Consider the following 19,853-nt stretch of genomic DNA (forward strand, 5'->3'; position numbering starts at 1 on the left):
AGTCCAGTTTATTAGTTACAGCTTTATTATTAATGAACATGGCGACATTTCAGAAGTCAGAACAAGTGAATCGAAGGAACAAACCGATAGATTTAATTCACACAGCATCAACATGAAACCTGTTTACCTCTAAGGCATGCTCCTCGTTTAGTCTTCTACCCCCTTTTTTGTTTTGTTTTAATCCCAAATTAACTGCAAGGAAAGCACGTCAGATCCTGTCCTCATCCAACTTTCTAAAGCACATTTATGACTAGAAGCTGTTCATGAAGGCAGAGAAACCAACTTAAGAAAAAACACAACAATCCCAGCTGGAAACACATTCATCTGACCAACACTTGACAGAATTTGAATTTCATTTGCGTTGCTGTTTTGTTACCTTATCACCGGAGCTCTTGAACGGTCTACGTTCAGCAGTGGGGGATAAAGGATTCCAAACTACGACACGGCCTGATTCTACGACCTAAAGCCTGCAGCATCCTCCAACACTGTGAGCGAGAAGTGAAGGCAGCAGCGTTTCAATAGCAGAATAGCACCGCACGTGAGGGCAGATTCACACCACGACAGAAGAATCAAAAATCATAAAAAAAAATATTCAGGGAAAAAAAAATCATGTATGTCACCGTTTCTGTTTGTGTTTGAGAAACCTGAGCACATGGCTAACTAGTGGCAACAGGCATGCAGTTTGTTTACACCAGAGTCATCTAAAAGCATCGCTAAACAATAACACAAGGCTATCATCAAATATTAAGCATTTCCTCCTAATGCAACAACCTTTTTTTTGTTTTTAACAGCTCATATCATGCAGTTCATTCATGAAAGCAACAACAAAATTAAAAAGAGAAGGGCTGATTATCCTGGACATTTCTTTAACGACTTAATGCATTGTTAACGACACAGGTAAGCATGTGAATATTGGTCATGTCACTGGACAAAAACACTGGTTTCCTTAGGTTTCGCTTACCTGTGTTACGGCAGCAGAACCTAAGGTGTGCAAGGTCTGGGACGACACTGCAAAGATCAGATATAATCGCACTGTTTGCCATCAGTGAACAATGCAGTCAAAAAATAGAGAATATATATAGAGAGATTTGCTTTCCAACCTTAAATATCAACAGCCTTTCAACAACAACAACAGAGAGATCAATGCTGAGCTTCTTCCACTACTAGCATTCCACATGCTCATGTAGGACATTAAAACCTAAGCATGCTACGCTGGAGTTATGCAGTAGGACTTTTCTTTTCTAGGCATTTGTGGTTTTTAAAACGTCATCCAATCCAGGGGTGTCAAACACGAGGACCGCGGGCCAAAACCAGCCCGCCAGATGGTCCGTTCCAGTCTTCGCAAAGGGTAAAAAATATTCAGAAACAACATTAACCCTCCTATTGTCCTCACTTTGGGGCACCAAAAAATAGTTTGTAAAAATTCTGCAAAAAATAAAATGTAATCAAATTTCTGAAAATTTGCAAAACCTTCAGGAAGAAAAAACTCCAATAATTCCTTAAAAGTTTTATTTTGAAAAAAAATTTGGCAACAAAATTCTTGTAAACATTTTCAAAAAACGAGTTAAAAAAGACTTCCAAAAAAAATCCTAAAAACATCTAAAGGGATTCCATATATATCAGTAAAACTATTTTCTTTAGGAACATTCACATGAAAATCAAGCAAATCCAGCGAAATTCGTTGGATTTTAGTTGATTTTTTATGCGAGTTCTTAATATTAACATTTTTTCCTCCAAAAAAATGTTCCAAGATTTCCCACAAATGTTGAAAATGTGGACATCAGAAGTTTCACTGCAAAATACATTTTTTTTCCCCCCACATTTTCAAAACTTTAAATCGGGTCAATTTTGACCCACAGGACGACACGAGGGTTAACTGAATTGTAAATTAGTAAAACAAAAAATTTTAAATAATTTCTAGAGCATGACAAGTCGTTTTCATGATAAAGTAAAATATTAAATAGTTCTTTTGTCATTTTCTGCCTCAGTTTTGTAATATTTTCCCTTTTTTTTGGTCCGACTTCTCATTTGTCGCTGCTTTGTCTCGGTTGTGTCATTGGTCGATTTTTTTTGTCACTTCGTGTCTCATTTTTTGTCCGACTTTCAAGTAAGATACTACATCGCTCAGTTCCAGAGAGCTGTAACCGAATATTTTGTGCCTTTGTAGATGAACAGCCGCAAAAACAGCATGGGACGTGTGACTGTTCTGCTTCTAGCTGCACACATCGCTGCAAATACACAAAACTAGACTCAAGATGTGTCCAAAATGACCTGAAAATAATCCAAAATGACCCGAGCTTGTCGAAAACTCCTAAAGTTTGTGTCCGAAATTAGATGAAATCTGCACAAAATGACCCAAGTTTGTCCAAAATAGATCCAAAATGACAGAAAAAAAGCCCTAAAAGAAGTCACATTGCGTCTTTGATGACATTCTCAAAATGAGTCGAAGATGACATAAATGGTTTTCTAAAATGGCCCAAATGACTTAAACTCATTCAAAACTGAAATCCATCCAAAACTACCTACATTTCTCTAAAATGAGTGCAAAATGACTAAAACTTGTCCAAAATGTGTCTCATTTTTGTAATGTCTTGTCTTTTGTTGATTTTTCCTCTGACTTTCACTGCACTAAAGCAAAGGGTAAAAGTGTGAGCTGTGGTTATTTAACTGTCATTACGCTGCGATTTTACTTTTCTGGCTCATGTGGAACCTGGGCTGAGACGAGTTTGACACCCCTGGACTGGACAAATGGCACTTTAACAGGTCAGATCATCAGAACGCAAAAACAGAACCAACATCCTTAAAAACAGTTCCTACCAGCAGGGTGACAGAGCGCCGACATTCAAACCCTCGGCTCAGAATCCGACCGATATTCTAGCTACGCAAAACGCTACAGCACACTGGATGTGAAGCACAAAAAGGGGAGATGAGTCTCAGAAACATGTGGCAGAAGAATAGTCAGTCTAAAGCTCTACGCCTCTCCTCACAACATTTCATACTTACCCAAGAAAGGGGGAAATGGCAATATTTGACAAAAAAATGATAAAAATACTACATCTTTAGCAGTTTATGAAGCATGTGTACTTACATTAGAGGAGGAAGGACGAAGGCTGCTGACCCTACAACATCTACCTTCTTATACCGGATAAACACTAACAGAAGGGGCAGAGCAAAAACCTTTTTTGTTTGATTTTTTGCAATGTTTTTATATTAAAAAAACATTCTTTAAAAAAAAACAACAAATTTATACATGTGAGTTAGTTCACAGCTGGGCAAGACAAAAGGTTCAAAGCATTTCTGAGAGATACAGCGGCAGTTTTTAGTCTTTTTACCTGACTGTCCTGGAAAAAGAACAGCACAAAAAAGTGGAGATAACACTAAAAATATGCAACATGTTGACAGGAATACTTTGCTTACCGCTTTTCTAAACTTGCCTGTGGAGGAGGAAGTGACTAAATCAAGGCAAAATACAGTTCATACTAGCTCAGCATGTCAGCAAACCAGGCAGAAGTAATAAAAATAAAGAGCCACAGCAACGCAGTTAATGCAGGAGATGCGATACACAGAAACCCCAAAATAGGGAGTAAAAAAAACGTCTATCAACACGGACGTCTGTTGGCCTGAACCGCTCAGGATCACTGATCACTTATCTACCAGCCTTAGAGACAGTTGGAGAGAGACAGGACAGCAACAACTTTGATTTTTGGACAATTTAAAACCCACACACGGCCTGCAGTTCAACCGACCCCCACCCCACCCCCCCACCCCCATAAAACAATCAAAACATACAGAAGTTCATCTCCACCCCTCTGGCTTTTCAAACCACCCCAACTTACCGACACAGGAGGTTTCAGTTTGTTTTATTGCAAAAACACAACAGGCATTTTAAAACTGAGATGATTTACATGAAAATGTCTACAGCAGAATAAACATGACTTCTAACCACAGTGAATGTAGAATACAGGGCTGGAATGACCATATGTAGAATTACCTCACTAAAAACAGAGCATTTACAGGAAAAACAAAAAACAACAACAAAAACAGAGAAATCAGGGAGGACGTGTTCGCCGGTAATCTGCCATCTATGTGAAACACTTTCAAACCAAGGAAATTTAAGATCTTCATCAAGGCGTCTGCATCCAAACATTTAACAAAGGATTTTGTTTCGACATTTACTTTTTGTCCACTTCACATTACTGGCCCTGTGCAGGAGAAATACATAGAAGATACGGTGCATGTTAACAGCGGAAACAGTGGACTCCTTCCCAAAATAAAAAGCTAAAAAACCTGCAGGAGGAAGCAGTGTGTGGTTAGCTTTGAGCCGCTGCCGTCTCTGGACCTGTGGAGGCTGAGGAGGAAGGTGGTTACGAATGGACTGAGTGTTCTGTGGTGGTGGTGGGGGTGTGGGGGTGTACCTGAGGGGCTTGTGGTGCCGCTCCCATGGACTGAGGGTTGGCGGTGCCGTAGTAGGCGGCCTGCTGCCGGTAGTACTCCGCCCAGGCGGCGCTGTAGTCCGGCTGGCCTCCTGGCTGAGAGGCTGCCGCCGCCGCCGCCGTGGCCGCCTGAGGAGCCGCTTGACCTGGAGGGAAAACCGGAGAGAAGCGGTGAGAGGAGACGAAGAACCGGACAGAAAAAAAATAAGACCAGAAGACATCCAGGGGTCTGAGCAGCAGGACCACGGTTCAGTCAGGAAACTTCAGCTTTCGCCCTCATTTACAGCCACCAAAAAATATTGCTTCTTTGTCTGAAAAAAATCCAAAAATTTAGCAAAAAAATTCCCCAAATTTATGAAAATTTGCAAAACCTTCAGGAAGAAAATTCAAGTAATTCCTTATAAGATTCCCTCAAGAGTTTTATTTTTAAAAAATCCTCCAAGTTTGGCAAGAAAAGTCTTGTAAATACGCCAAAAAAAATTAGTAAAAATCTCCCAAAAAAAATCCAAAAAATATCTAAAGTGACTGGCATATAAAAAATCAACCAAAGCACAGAGAAATTACTTAATTTTTATGTAAATATTAGAAGTTTTACTGATATATATGTAATCACTTTAGATGTTTTTGGAAGATTTTTACTCATTTTTTAAACGTATTTACAAGAATTTTCTTTAAAAATTTGGGGGATTTTTAAAAAAATAAAACTCTTAAGGAATTATTTGAACTTTCTTCCTGAAGCAGCGCTCGATTTCGACGGTCGCCAGGTTGCCATTTGCGACTATCACCTTTACATATTTAGCATAAAGGCGTTCATCCAATGGGAAACTCTGAATTGTGCGTTCATCTCTGGCAAGAAGACGAACGTCGCAAATAGCGACCTGGCGACCGTCCAAATCGAGCGCTCCATCGAGCTGAACCGCTATCATGTTTTCTTCATGGAGGCAGCCACTTTGTATGATGTCATCAACCTGCCGTGATTCCCGGCGCTCGAGGCGACCTGGCGACCGTCTAAATCGAGTGCTGTGAAGGTTTTGCAAATTTTCAGAAATTTGAGGATTGTTTTTGCTGAATTTTTGGATTTTTTCAGACAAGGAAACAATATTTTTGGTGGCTGTAAATGAGGACAGCAAGAGGGTTAATGCATAAAAAAATAGCTTCAGTGAGACACCATTTGTTCAGACTTGAGACTCAAATCCAAAGATCCAAAAACAACAACTATTATATTTCTATATTATAGAAGTTTCTACTATTTGAACGGGCCAGAATCATTTTGATGACGCAAAGACAAAAACTGATTCAAAAAAATACAATTCTACATATAAATGAAGGTAAATCCATCCTGTAATTCCCATTTGTGACCACAGGGGGCGCTGTTCAGAGTTTTTAGTCTTTACGGTTAAATTCATGTTCATTAATAGGCAGAGAAACTGTGGCAGCTCACAACATGTTGAAACCTCTTTCAGCTCAACAGCTCCATAAACCAGATATTTTAGTTTAGGCTGCAGGTAAGAAAAAAAAAACGAAGCTGAACAACAGATCAGGGAGCAGCCATCGACTCCAACGTGTTCGAGTTTCTGGGCCGACAGAGACAAGAGCAGCTGAGTGACTTCACTCTTTAAAAGCTGACAAAGTCAAACATGAACAAGCAGAACAGTAGCAGGATGACGGTCAATGCAAACAATCTACAACCTTTAGGTTCTGAAACAACAGCATCAAAGTAAACAGAGGTGGCAGCAACAGTTTGAAATCTCTGAAGATGGCATTTATAAGAAGGGGAACGAACCCGGCACCACCGTCTCTGGTGTCGGGTCAGAAACCTTCTGCTTTTCTATCGGGTGGCTGAGAAAGCAGCGACTCTACGACAGAGAGCTGCTGGAGGACACAACCACCCTTCAGCTCCTCCATGTAGGCGCTGGTTCATTAAACCCCCTAAAGACATCACAGCTGGCTTCTACCAGTCTCACTTTAAACCAGGGGTGTTCAACATGAGGCCCACGGGCCAAAAACGGTCCTCCAGAGGGTCCAACCCGGCCCTCAAAGTGTAAAGATTACAGAGAAGACATTAACTGCAGATTGTAAATTAGTAAAAATTTAAGATAATTTCTAGACCACGACACGTTGTTTTCATCATAAAGTAAAATACTAGATGGCTCTTTTGCTGCTTTGTGTCTCATTTTGTAATATTTTGTCTTGTTTTTGTTGCTTTTGTGTCTGAGTTTTGTTGTCTCTTGTTTTTGTAGCGCTTGTATTTGACGTATTTTTACCGCCCGGAAAAAACTCTGTTTTCCGGAAGGTATTGTTTTCAGCTGCATGGTCTTGCTTGCTTGCGTGTTTGTAACAATTTGGTTTCTGCGTGATAACTCAAAATATTGATGTAGCCTCACCATATTTGGTACACAGCTGTACCATAATAAGACACAGGTCAAGTTCGCATTTGGTGACCTTGACCTCATTTTCAAGGTCACAGGGGTCAGCTTTGTAAATGTGGTGTCTGATGTCACTGGCTCATGTCCGTGACATACAGATGACCTCGCCGGGCGGTCCAAGTTTGGTAAAACTTCTAGTTCATTTTGTGTTTCACTTTATTCATTGTTCTGTGTAGAGTTTTGTGTCTCATTTTTGTCATTTGCCCATTTTGTGTCTCATGTTTGTTATATTTCGTCTTGTTTTTGTTGTTTTTATGTCTGAGTTTTGTCACCTGTCCACTTTTTGGGCGTTTTGTAGCTTTTTGGCCTAATTATTTTTATCTCCTTTCTGTTTTGATTCGTGTAGTTTGTCATTTTGTTCTTGTCATTTTTGTAATATTTTCTGTTTTTTTGTCTTTTCTTGTCCGACTGTTTTGATCATGACTAAATGTGTTCCTTTATAGACTCTGATGTGTCTACAAATGATAAACTGAGGCATATTATTGCGGAAATTAAATTTATTTTTCTGAAGAAACTTCAGGTTGTTCATAATGTTTTGTTCATTAAATGTGCACATTTGAAAAAAAAAAAAAAATGCAGGAAAAATTTGGAGTTTTATGGGTTATTTGCTTTAATTTAACGAGTCCGGCCCACTTAAGATAAAACCGGGCTGAATGTGGAACCTGAACTAAAATGAATGCTTTAAACACTTACTTTTAGCGGCAGAATCACATAATCCATAAATGATTTGCTTCACATGATGCAGACTGCTCTCCTAATGCAATCATCCATCATATCATGGTTTCTATAGTATAAAAACAGTCTTTACTGAAATCACGTTTGGTTTCCGACCCAGAACGCTCACCTTGTTTCTTGTAATACTCCTCCCAGGCCTTGGTGTAGTCCTGAGGCTGCTGACTCTGTTGACCTGCAGAGAAAACAGGAAGCGTGTCAGTTCGTCCAGCTGTCAAACGGAAACCGAACACATCACAACACTGGTCCTAAAACGCTTACATCCATGAGCCACCAATCAAACATGTTCAGCGTTTAACTCTACACACATTCAGTAGCAGTAAAACATTCGTGGCACGTGGTGGAAAAACTCTGCCATCAGTGTGGATGAAGCCCTGAGATAGTCTAAAAAAAATTAAAAATCAGCTACTCTAAGATCATTAAGGTGGTTCTGTGTCGACAGCTCAGTCCTGCAGATAGTCAAAGTGTTGCAGTCTAAACAGCACAGGCGTCAGATGTCAAACCAAGTGGAGACACACTGACGAGCTCCACAGCAGGCCAGTGATGCTGACAAATACCCAGACCTGAAAAAGAAGCTGACTGAATGCCCATGGCTGTTTAGACTGGCTGGTGTTAATAGGTGTACACTGAAGCTACGTTCATATACCCATTTTCTTGTAATATTCCTCCCAGGCCTTGGTGTAATCTGCCTGTCCACTCTGACCTGCAGCCTGTGGGTCACCTGTTAAAAAAAACGGTACTTGTAATTAGTGAATCATTCTCAGCAGTTTGTCCTCCACCTGCCTGGTTGGGCTGTCAGCCTAGGGGTGGTGGAGGAAAACTACCCTGTCCCTGGGGTAATATCAGAAAAAAAAAGCTTGGAGAAAAAAAAAAAAGCGTTGCTCTGCAAAAGCAAAGTCATTTACAGGTGAAACCAATCCAACCTCAGTTAGCAACACCAGGAAGACATGAGCTCAGAACGCTACAGTAAGGCTACGCTGCTCTACGCTCGGCTCGCTGATTCTGAACACTTTCTGCTCAGTGGTAGCTGAACAACGGCTCTGGTACCTTGGCCGTTGGTCTGAGTTGTTCCTGGAGCTCCGCTGGTCGGGGTCATGGGAGCCTGGGGCTGCTGGCTGTACTGAGCGTAGTAGGCCGCCCACGCTGCTGCGTTGGCGTCAGCGGCTGCTTTATCTGGACACAAGGAATAAGAACAAAGTTATGACCAAACTTCACATTCAACAAACGTCCTGTTCTCTATAAAACTAATGCTCATAAGGAGCTTTTCCACTAGCATCGACTCGACTCCGTTTAGGTCGTTTTCCATCACTGAGCACCACCTCATCTTGGGTGGAGTCATCGTAGCACAACAGCCTGGAAGTCCCTGAGTGTCATTTGTGTCCGACACAAACGCAACACAACAATGGAGGAGACGGAGGCGACGCTACACCTGCTGCTCGGCTCTTTGTCAGATTCAAAATAAGAGTCGGAGAAAGCTGAGGGCGGCAAGTCGAAACACTCAGGAGACTTTTTGGTTGAGGAGTTTCTCTCATGTGTCATCGCTCCCTGTCCAATCAGCGGCCTGCACTCTGTAGACGTCACATTATCGGATCCACTCAGCTGCTCCGGCCCAGTAGGTACTGAAATAGTAGCTGGTACCAGGAACTACATCCTGATGGAAAAACTCTCAAACCCAGCAGAGTCGAGCCCAGAAGATGCTGGTGGAAAAGCACCAATAGTCTAATTTAAGTGTCCAGGTCTCAGATAGTTTAGGGTTGGGGTTATCCATCAGCTTGTCAGCGTGGTGCATGAGTTTTCATCACAGACCGAACACATTCTCAGACTGAATCCATCTCTCTCATCTGGTTCATCCTGACCCCTGTGTCATTCCAGGTTTTCTTTATCATTTCTCCGTTTGTCCCGAAGAGCATATTAAAGTTGTGATCATACAGCTGCTTATATGAGGTGTTGTATGAAACTAAACTCTAAATTGCTGCTTCTAACTGAATAAACACACAAGATACTCACTTGGATCGGGCTGTCCCTGCTGCCAGTGTGGGTAGCCGTTGCCCCATCCTTGAGGCTGATAAGGAGCCGGAGGACCGCTGAGAAAACAAAAAGATCCATCAACCCTCCACATCCTTCACTTGTGTCTAAATGTTCCTGCAATCATAAGCAGCAAGTTTTTGTTCATGGCTGCTGGACTCACTGTGGTCCTGGAGGTCCCTGGTTGTACGGTCCAGGGTTGTATGGACCCATGGGAGCTCCGGGGGGTCCAGGAGGTCCCGGAGGACCGTGTGGGCCTGGACCTCCATGTGGACCAGGAGGACCGTGTGGACCACCCATAGGAGTGACTGGTCCCTGGACAAGAAAAAGAGCCGACAGTTCTGCAGTCAGGCGACACTGAACACGACTGAGACATTGAAGTTAAAGTCTACAGACTTCATTAACGCAGTAAAGCTACCAAGCAACCAACAGCTTTGACTGAGAAAATAAATGCTGACAGACTACACAGCAGTCTGAGTCACCAGATGTACAGTGATGGCAACAGCATATACACAGAAACCCAAATATAGAAAATAAAATGAGCTAAAAAAAAAATTAAAACTGAAAGAAATTTATATATAAAATTTTTAAAAATTCTAATAAAAAAATTATCTGATGAATTTTTGCAAGTGGGTTTTACAAGGTTAAAAAAAATTAAATTTCACTCATTTCTGTGTACAAAAGCCTTGCACACAAAAACAAATGAAACTGAACATAAAAACCCAAGTATAGAAAAAAATTAAACAAAAAATTACAGAATATATTTTTGCTCATTTTTTGCTATTTTTTCTAAATTGTATGTATAAATAAAAAAATCAGCTGATGTATTTTTGCAACAGTGAGTTTTACAGGGTTAAAAAATTATAAATTTCACTCACTTCCATCTACAAAAGCCTTGCAGACAAAAATAAATGAAGACCGTTCTATTTTTTACTTTGGCAGATCTCTGCAGCATATCATCTATATGCTGCTTTCACCAGTGTTTTTTTAATCTGTTATAGTGGAAGTGTAGCGCTGCTTCAAGGTCTCACCCCTATCTTCTCCTCCACCAGCTGCCGGGCGTAGTCGATCTGTTGGGGGGAGCCTCTGACGGTGAACATCTTTATGTTGGGATCAGCGTTGGGCGGAGGATTCCTCTGGAGCTCGATTCTGGCTCCAGACTGCTGGCTGATGCCCTTGATTGTCTCACCACCTGGAAAACAGATGTTTTTAAGTCTGAGTGGCGGCCAAAGGGGCAAGCTGGGTAAACCGTTAGACCAGGGGTATTTCACTAAAATTCTAAGAGGTCCAGTCAGAGAAATTGAATTAAACCAAAGGTCCAGAACATCATAATGTCTAACTGAATTGATGTTATGTTGTTGTAACTTAGCAGTATTATTAGAGTCTGCATGTAATAAATAACTGACCGTCAAATCAGATAAATTCAGTAAAAACATTTTGACATTTATTAATAAATAACTTGATGTAACTGTACTTCCTAAAATAAAGCACAGAACTTGAAAAAATAATGACTGAACAACCTGAGCCTACTTATATAAATATTTAGCAATTCCTAAATGTCACAAAATGTGAACAAACACTTTCTACTCATTTTACCTGTCTTCTTTCACTCTTCTTCTATCCCTGCTGCTTAATGGGAGAATGAGCTGACAGTATTCTGAATGTGGTCTGAACGGTACCAGGGTCGTTCTCAGACACATTAGCGGTTCATTGGTGAGTCTGGAACCACATTTAGTTTGGATTATGTTCATAGTTTAGAAGCTGCCTCACACAGCCAAACACAGTCCACGTGTTCAGGACTGTTTTCCTCTCGTGTCGCTTTTTCTTTTTTTTTGTCAGTCCCTCTCAACTCTTTTCTGATCGCAGAGCTGTGATGTTTAGCTCCTGCAATGCAGAGACGTCATTGGCCGAGTAGCGTCACATGGGACGGCTGATAATAAGCAGTAAACACGAAGTAAAATAGAAGCAACCCGGCAAATTTAAAATCCCCCTACCATTTACTTTATACAGGCCCGGGTCCATAAAGGACAGCCACTGGGTCCGGATCAGCTCATGACTCCTGCTCTGGTGGCTATGAGGAGTAAAAACATGCAGATAGATTTTGACGGTTCTGTCTCTGCCTTTAAGACTAGTTATTCTACCACAAAGTAATTAAAATCCGCCCCGAGGACATTTTTGTGGTCATTTTTCCAGGGTGTACTACAACCGACAAAACCAGCTGCTTCTGTTTTAGTTCCTGAACTTCGTTTCTTTTCTCACACCAGAAGTGGAGCTACTTGCCTTTTCCGATGATCAGGCCGGTCTTCATGGTCGGGACTGTGAAGGTGAACTCCTGCAGGCCACCGGGCGGTCCCATGTTCCAGTTGCCTTGTCCGCGACCACGTCCCCTGCCGCCGCCGTGTCCCGGAGGTCCTCCAGCCTGGACGCTCCTCAGCAGGTCGGAGATGATTTCTGCCGCGTGCTGAGCCTGATCAGGAGGACCCATGATCTGTGCTATCCTGTCTGGTGTGCTGCCATCATCTGGAGGGAGGAGGTGGATCAGAGACGACCGAGACGTTGTGACTTTAGTTTTGTAGCAATCGCACTGAACAAATGTGCTATTTTCTATAACATGATCAAATTTATTTAGGTCTTTAAGGGTTTCTGCAGATATCAACTAGTCAGATTTAATTCTTTTTAAAGCCATTTTAACGCTATACTGTAAAAAATTTAACGCCACAACCATGAACCAACAAATCACAGGAGTTTGTTTTTTTGCAACTGTCCCTACATTTTACCATTTCTGAAAAAAATCCAAAAATTCGGCAAAAAAAATTCCCCAAATTTATGAAAATTTGCAAAACCTTTACAAAGCAAATTCCAATAATTGCTTAAAAGTTTCCCTTAAAAGTTTTATTTTAAAAAAAATAATGAATGATTGAAAAAAAAAAGACTGAAAATCTTCCAAAAAATCCTAAAAATGTTGAAAATGTGGATATCAGAAGTTTCATTGTGAAAAAACATTTTTTTTCCACATTTTTAAACGGGTCAATTTTGACCCACAGGACGACATGAGGGTTAAAAGTAGGCCTGGCCCGAATAGCGGTTTCTGGCCTCCGAATATTCGGATACCAAAATTAATATCCGGATACCGTCATAGCGAACGAATATTCGGATATTCGGGTCCAGCCCCAGTTAAAAACATGCACTTTTTGGCAATTGTACCCAACTGGCCAGAACAATTATCACAATTGTTCAGTAAGTTTACGCAGATTCACACACCTGACGAATCGCAGTCATATTTGTCAAATATTTTCTTCAAAACTGCATAAAGAATATTTAACACTGCTGAGAATCAAATTTAATGATTTTTAATGCCATTTAAGGCCTTAATTTCTGCACAATCAACTTAATGACTACTAATGTCTTATTTATGTGTGCTCAGGTCTCAGATAGTTTCGGGTTGGGGTTATCCATCAGCTTGTCAGCGTGGTGCATGAGTTTTCATCACAGACCGAACACGTTCTCAGACTGCTCACTCTGCTCATTTCATCAGCGTCGTCTCGACCGCTCACCTGGTTTGAACTGAATCCTGACGCCCGTGTCATTCTGGATTTTCTTTATCATTTCTCCGTTTCTCCCAATAACAATTCCGACTGCAAATCGTGGGACGGGAACCTGAACAATGAAAGAACAGACATTTAAACCACAGACCCTGCTGTACAAACATTCTCTAAAAAACATGAGACAAACACTTACGTCTAAGCTGTCTCCTCCTCCTCCTCCACCTCCTCCGATCCTGGAGCCGTACTCTCCTCTCTGCTCCCTGAAGCCCTGCTCTCTGATCAGCTCCATCACCATCTCTTTGGCTTGCTGAAGAGAAAAGACTCCATTAATGTCCACAGAGACAAATAATTAAGCAGGTGGCAGAACGTTCTGTTGAGGTGGCTCAGGCTTGAGTTCATATCCTGATTATAATAAAATACACAAAAATAACCCACCTGGACTTTAAAGGGTTCTCCTGAGATGCGGAGTGGCTTATCTGCGCCTGTGTTTTGGGGTCCGTCCTGGATCATGACCATCTTCACTCCAGCTCGTTCCTGCACATCCACACAAATCCAAACCATCAGTGTGTCTTAATCTCAGAAACTAAAGCACTCGTCTCTTATCTGTGTGTGTGCTCAGGTCTCAGATAGTTTCGGGTTGGGGTTATCCATCAGCTTGTCAGCGTGGTGCATGAGTTTTCATCACAGACCATTCTAAGACTGAATCCAAATGACTTTACTTTCACGTTTCCATCTCTGCTAATGTTATCACTGTCGTCTAAATCGCTCACCTGGTTTGAATTGATAATGAAATATTAGTTGCAGCTCTACTGTCCTTGTTTCTTCTCCTCTCATGTCAAGAAGTCACTCACCTGAAGGCTCTTGATGGTTTCTCCTCCCTTTCCAATGACCAGGCCGGCTTTAGAAGCAGGGACCATAATCTCCTGGACAGTCATTCCTGGGCCGTCATTGTGGTGGAACGCCGGGGCTGGACGTCCCTTCTCCACGATCTCTGTTAGTAACTGCTTTGCAGTCCTGATGGGGGAAAAAAATCCCTTTACACTGTCTGAAAATACTGGAAGGAATCAGCTAAAGCAAGGACTGATGAGATTAACATATTTCTGGACTACCGAGCATATCTGAATGTAAGCCACACCCACTAAATTTAGGTGAGATATTTACATAGAAAGATGTTTTTTAATTTTGAATTAAATAAATGTTTTTTTCTGAACCGTGTCTGTAATATGGCTTTAAGAATATTCACACACAAAAAAAATCAAGTTTCCCTTAAAAATTTTATTTATAAAATAAATCCCCAAATTTGGCAAGAAAATTCTTGGAAATATTTTCAAAAAATGAGTACAAATCTTCAAAAAAAAGCTTAAAAATATTTAAAGTACATTTTGAATCTCATTTTTTGTTGTTTAATGTTCATCCCTCCTTTTCCTTTAGCAGGGAGAGAGAGTTGTATTTTTTATATAATCATTACTTGTTCTTACATGCTTTTACTTTGAAATGTAAATGTGGCTCTCTAGTTCAAGGGGGGGAGGGAGGGTTGTTGATGTTTTCAAAAAGGAAGGAAAAAGGGTGAATTGTATCATTACTGATTGGATATGTAACCTGTCTTGATAACCCAATAAAGACATTTATGGAGAAAAAAATATCTAAAGTGATCACATATATATCAGTTAAACTTCTATTTTCTTTAAGAACATTCACATAAAAATCAACCAAAATCCAGCGAAATTTGCTGGTGAACATAAAAGCTGCATCATACGCATTTCTTCATGCGTTTTCCATAATGAGGACGTGTGCATGAAGCCCAAAATGACCAATCTGAAGAATTTAATGTGGGTGTGTTTGACTTAATCCCAACAGTTTCATTGGTCCACTGTGACCTGTTCAGTAATTTCATTCTAATGCGACGAGGCAAAACGCACTGATGGCATGAAGCTCGTTAGCCCGTAAAAATCCATACATTAGCCACATCTTTGCTTAAGTCGCACCGTTGAAAGCGTGAGAGAAAAGTAGCGGCTTATAGTCCAGAAAGTACGGTATGTTGCTTAAAGTGGAGAAGGGTTGCTCTTACTGGATGGATTCTGGTGGTCCTGTTAATGTGACTGACCGATCCGGCATCCCTCCGCTGTCTACAACACAGAGAACGAGCAATAAACACAAAACTCTCGAAAGTAAAAGCCACCACGCCTAAAGGTGATCCAAACCTACCTGGGGCAATCTGTATTTTACACCCCGACTCCTGCTGAAGACGTGAGATCTGCTCGCCTCCTCTTCCAATAACTAAGAACAAAAAAGGACAAAAAAGTCTAAATATCAACCACACAGAAATCAGATTTTCAGTGTTTACGGTTCACACAAAAACTTACTGAATCCAACCATTCCATCTGGAACCTTGAATTCTTCTGATGTCGACCTGAGAATAAACAAAAAAAAACTTTACTCTGTATACTTTCGAACTTGATGATGTTATAAGGAGAAGTGTAAGTAAGGAAAAGCATGTTTAAGTCCAACTGTATCTACCTTGGGGGACCTCCCATTCCTCCAATCGCTGAAAACGCTGAAAAAACATCACAGCAACGTAAGAGGAAAACTATACAATCTGAATAACTGATCAAAAACTACACAAACGGTTAACTGCAGCAGGTCACTTACCATCATTTGTAGCCACTTTCTTCGTCTCTGGTTGATCTGTAACAACACGAAGAATAAAAAAACATTAGAATCTCAAATTATGGCAAAGTTCACTTGATTTTTGGTGGTTTCACACATGTGAAACTGATTTATCAACACTGTTTGAACTTTAAATGATCAAAGAGTGCAGCACGTACAGAGCTGGAGGACACTCTTATTTCCCAGCTGAGGACATATATGTAGTCAAAGTTAATGCAGTTCAATAAAACCTGCAGCAACTCCAACCTCGCTTTTCAAACTGCTTTGAGAGGTGTTGACTCAGCACAGATAAACTACAAATTAGGGCTGGCCCGAATACTGGTTTCTGGCCTCCGAATATTCTGGCCCTATTAAAGACGAATATCCGAATATTCGTTCTGCCCCGTGACGTCCGGGGGGTGGGGGCAATATTCGACGTCAAAGTCGGCAGCAACCTGGCTATTCGGGTGGATGAGCCGAGATGAGCCGTAGTAAGGCGAAGGGAAGAGACAAGCTCCGAATATTTTCGTCTGGGGGGAGAAAGGCGTGATCATGTAGACATACGTGTATATGTTTATGTGATCAAGGACGAGATGAGACAAGATGAGCCGATATGAGCCGAAGCAGGAGGGAAGACAGTAACGCCGCACATTCTTTCCGCCCGGTAATGTCAGATGGTGGGGGTCAGGAATATTCGGATACCAAAATTAATATTCGGATACCGCCGTAGCGAACGAATATTCGGGTCTAGCCCTACTACAAATCACAATAAATCATCATTTCTGCAAGACACAAAATCAAGATTACAACCTTCGTTATAGTAGGTTTCATAGCAGGAGTGTGTTACTAATATCTGACTGTGCTTTCACGTTTATTAACACTCCGGTTTACTGGTTTAGCAAACCGACCTGTTCAACCTGTTTTGAAGCTTCGTCATTCTCACAATTCTGCTAAATATTCAACTTGTTTTCTAAACATTAGGAGCCGAACATTCAGCCAGACTGTAATTTGGTCCCTTTGTCCCATCATAAGGCCTGACTAAACAAAAAAATAAACAAACTGATCTCAACTTTTCTTTCTTACCAAAAATGGAACAGATTCAGTAGAGCAAAGAATATTCACAACATACTTTCTAAAGGTGTGGAGCACATCTTCAGCACTGCTTAACGAGATCTAATTACACAACTTTGCAATGCAGATTCTTTTTGTTGATGTTTTCTGTTTGGTACCCTTCTATAAGGGCCGGTTTCTCGAGCTAACTGCTTATTTTGGACCATACATGGGAGCTCTGGATAAGAATCCTTTGCCCTACATGTCCACCATGTGTGTTTTTGTGATGGTTAAAAAAAGGCAGGATCAAACCAATTTTAAAAAGATTCTGAAAACCCCAAATGACCCAATTCCAAAAGTTTTCTGTCCCACCCAAACATTAATGCATTTTCACTGATTTCCAAGAGCTGTGAAGACAAACGGTGAATTATCATCCAACTATAAACACATGCCATAACCAACATATTGCATATTCTACAATATTATGAGCTGATTATGTGATTAGTAGTAATGAACAGAGTGTTAAAACTGCACACTGATATAACGACATTATTACTGTCGAGAGTTAACAACATGTCTACAGAGGCGAAACATTTTAGTAGCTGCTAAAACACGCAGGCAAGCATTAACCAACAAGACTTGCATTGAAATCGATTTGAGCCACTGACCGATATTCAGGTTAGGCATGGGAAAATACCCACCAGCGTCCTCCAGGGGCCTTTTCTGGCCTCCGTAACCGAATTCATTAGTCGGGGGTGCCGCGACGCCATCACCGCCGATCTTCGCTGCGATCTGGACAACAAAATACAGAAAAAACATCAGTTGAGATTATTTATTCGGGTCAATATATAACTGTAGGACTTTTTGCGATATTCAGTCATTTTTTATTAAAAAGTGATTGCTTCCAAAATAAATAATGATGGAATTTGTAAAGACATGATCATAATGAACATTAAAAAAATACTTTTTTTCTTTTAATAAAAATGTGTGCAAGATATATCTCATGGATTTCAAAGGTCCATCAGTTATAAACTGACCCGGACAATTTTCTTGTCATTTTTAACAATTTTTATGCCGGCTTGGATCCTTTCTTGTCATTTTGTATCAATTTTGCTTCTTTGGGATAATTTTCTCATCAGTTTGGATCATTTTGTGTGTCTAGGATAACTTTTGAGTTACTCTGGGCAATTTTTTAAGTCATTTTCACCAAGTTTTATGTCAGCTGAGATCTTTTCTCATCATTTTGGACTATTTTCTTGTCATTTAAAAAAAAAGTTTTAAATCAGCTTGGATCTTTTCTCTCATTTTTGTGTCTTTAAGATAATTTTCGAGTCATTTTGAACAAGTTTTATGTCAGCTTGGATCGTTCCTCGTCATTTTGAATCATTTTTGTGTCTTTGGGATAATTTTCCAAGTCATTTAAGACAAATTTCATGTCCTTCTGGACCAATGTTCTGTAATTATGGCTCGTTTTCAAGTCATTCTGGATGGGTCAATATATAACTGCAGGACTTTATGTATCATAGATGGCATTTTAGTGATATACAGTCATTTTTATTAGTACGTGATTGTTTCCATAATAAATAACTAACGAATTCGTAAAGACATGATCATAATGAACATAAAAAAGTTTAGTCTCTTTACTTTTAATAAAAAATGCATGCAAGTTATATCCCGTGGACTTCAAAAGTCCCTTAGTTTTAGATTGACCCATTTGCAGTTTTTTTTTTTTTTTTGTGGACACGCTGCCTGCGGCCTACCCGCCTGTGCGGAAGTCTGCACCAACAAAGGAAAGCTTCATATCAGGGTACGATTGGCGTTATTACATTACTTAAACCTTAGGTTTATTGCTTCTCGTATATGTTTGATATATTTGCTACAAACACGCAACTACTATCGCCTCTGTACCCACATCTGTCTTCGGTTTTTCCGTGTGGCGTATCGTTAGTCATCGTCCGTTAGCTTAGCATAGCCTAGCCTGCCGGGATCTCGTATAAGAAAGCGGCCAAACTCGTTCTTTGCTCTCCGACACCGGGATATTTTTTCACATTAAATGTTCTCACGGTCTTCCTACCTGTCGTGCTCGCTGTAGAGCGTCTTTAAAAGCGTCGTTCATGCCGCCGCCGGCGTTAGAGGACGGTGGAGCCACGCTGCTGTAGTCCGCCATATCCGCTGCTGTCCGCTCCTACTCACGCTAGAAGATGGAGGGCTGCGTTCACGGGACTGGGACGGGAAATCTCGCGATCACATCACCAGTCTCGCGATAACGAAACTTTAGCAGGAAAGTAAAACATTGTGGAATACAATCTTCACAAAGACGTTTTTTGTTATGAACACATGCTTACAGTTCAATAAAATACAGTATATAACTATTAAAAGAGGAAGTTCTTGAAAATTGTATGAAATGCAATCAGAAAATTAAAAACAGTCAGAGCAGAAAGGAAAAAGAAAGAAACAGAAAAAAACAGAACAAAACATAGAGGTAGGGCTTTCTTTGCAGATCGTAATTCTCAATCAAATTGAACAGTTTCATTGCATGTTTAATCTTCATTTTTTAAAGAGCTTTAGTGAAGGATAGAAACTCCTGATGAAACACATAAAACTTAGGATTTACCATCATGTTGTTGCATTTGTGTATGTAAAATTACCCGAGGATGAGGATATTGTTAATCAAGAATTATGGAATATTGGTGTGAAACCAATCATATGTGTCAGCCCAAAGTGCTTCTGTGAACATACATTGAAAGAACAGATGATCTGGAGTTTCCATACCCCAACAAAATACACACTTATTCGTGTCAAATCCGAATTGTTGGAGTAAAAATTCATTGGAGGGATACACACCATTCAAAATTCTAAAATGCAGTCCTTTAGCTTTGAATGAGAGGGTGTTTTAGATATTTTGAACGCATGTAGTGTATAATGTCCCCTGAAAAGACATGAGCAATGGACTTACAGAATGAAAAGTCATATGAAAGCCTCAACATTGTTCACAA

The 19,853-nt window shown here is 40.5% G+C and overlaps 1 protein-coding gene across 8 annotated transcripts; it reads right to left on the bottom strand.

Moving 5' to 3' along the window:
* Window positions 1-2: 2 nt before the first annotated feature.
* Window positions 3-19,075, bottom strand: fubp1 (far upstream element (FUSE) binding protein 1). Of its 8 annotated transcripts, XR_007944151.1 has the most exons (21): window positions 18,932-19,075; window positions 17,526-17,649; window positions 15,811-15,846; window positions 15,679-15,715; window positions 15,525-15,571; window positions 15,367-15,438; window positions 15,230-15,287; window positions 14,013-14,175; window positions 13,597-13,695; window positions 13,355-13,468; window positions 13,171-13,273; window positions 11,897-12,136; window positions 10,648-10,808; window positions 9,780-9,931; window positions 9,599-9,675; window positions 8,639-8,764; window positions 8,238-8,312; window positions 7,704-7,766; window positions 2,818-4,579; window positions 962-1,008; window positions 3-485 (listed from the first exon to the last, which is right to left on the bottom strand). XR_007944151.1 is itself a non-coding variant. In XM_051952873.1 (20 exons), the coding sequence occupies exons 1-20, from the start codon at window positions 19,022-19,024 to the stop codon at window positions 4,194-4,196; spliced, it is 2,013 nt and encodes a 670-aa protein (XP_051808833.1). In that variant the 5' UTR covers window positions 19,025-19,075; the 3' UTR covers window positions 3-4,193. The 8 variants fall into 8 exon arrangements, 5 of the variants coding, with proteins under 5 accessions (XP_051808833.1, XP_051808832.1, XP_051808831.1 ...); XR_007944149.1 differs by having other exon boundaries at window positions 3-1,008; XR_007944150.1 differs by having other exon boundaries at window positions 962-4,579.
* Window positions 19,076-19,853: the final 778 nt, after the last annotated feature.

Source organism: Acanthochromis polyacanthus, chromosome 9 (genome assembly GCF_021347895.1).
Source record: "Acanthochromis polyacanthus isolate Apoly-LR-REF ecotype Palm Island chromosome 9, KAUST_Apoly_ChrSc, whole genome shotgun sequence".
Taxonomy (NCBI): Eukaryota; Metazoa; Chordata; class Actinopteri; family Pomacentridae; genus Acanthochromis; species Acanthochromis polyacanthus.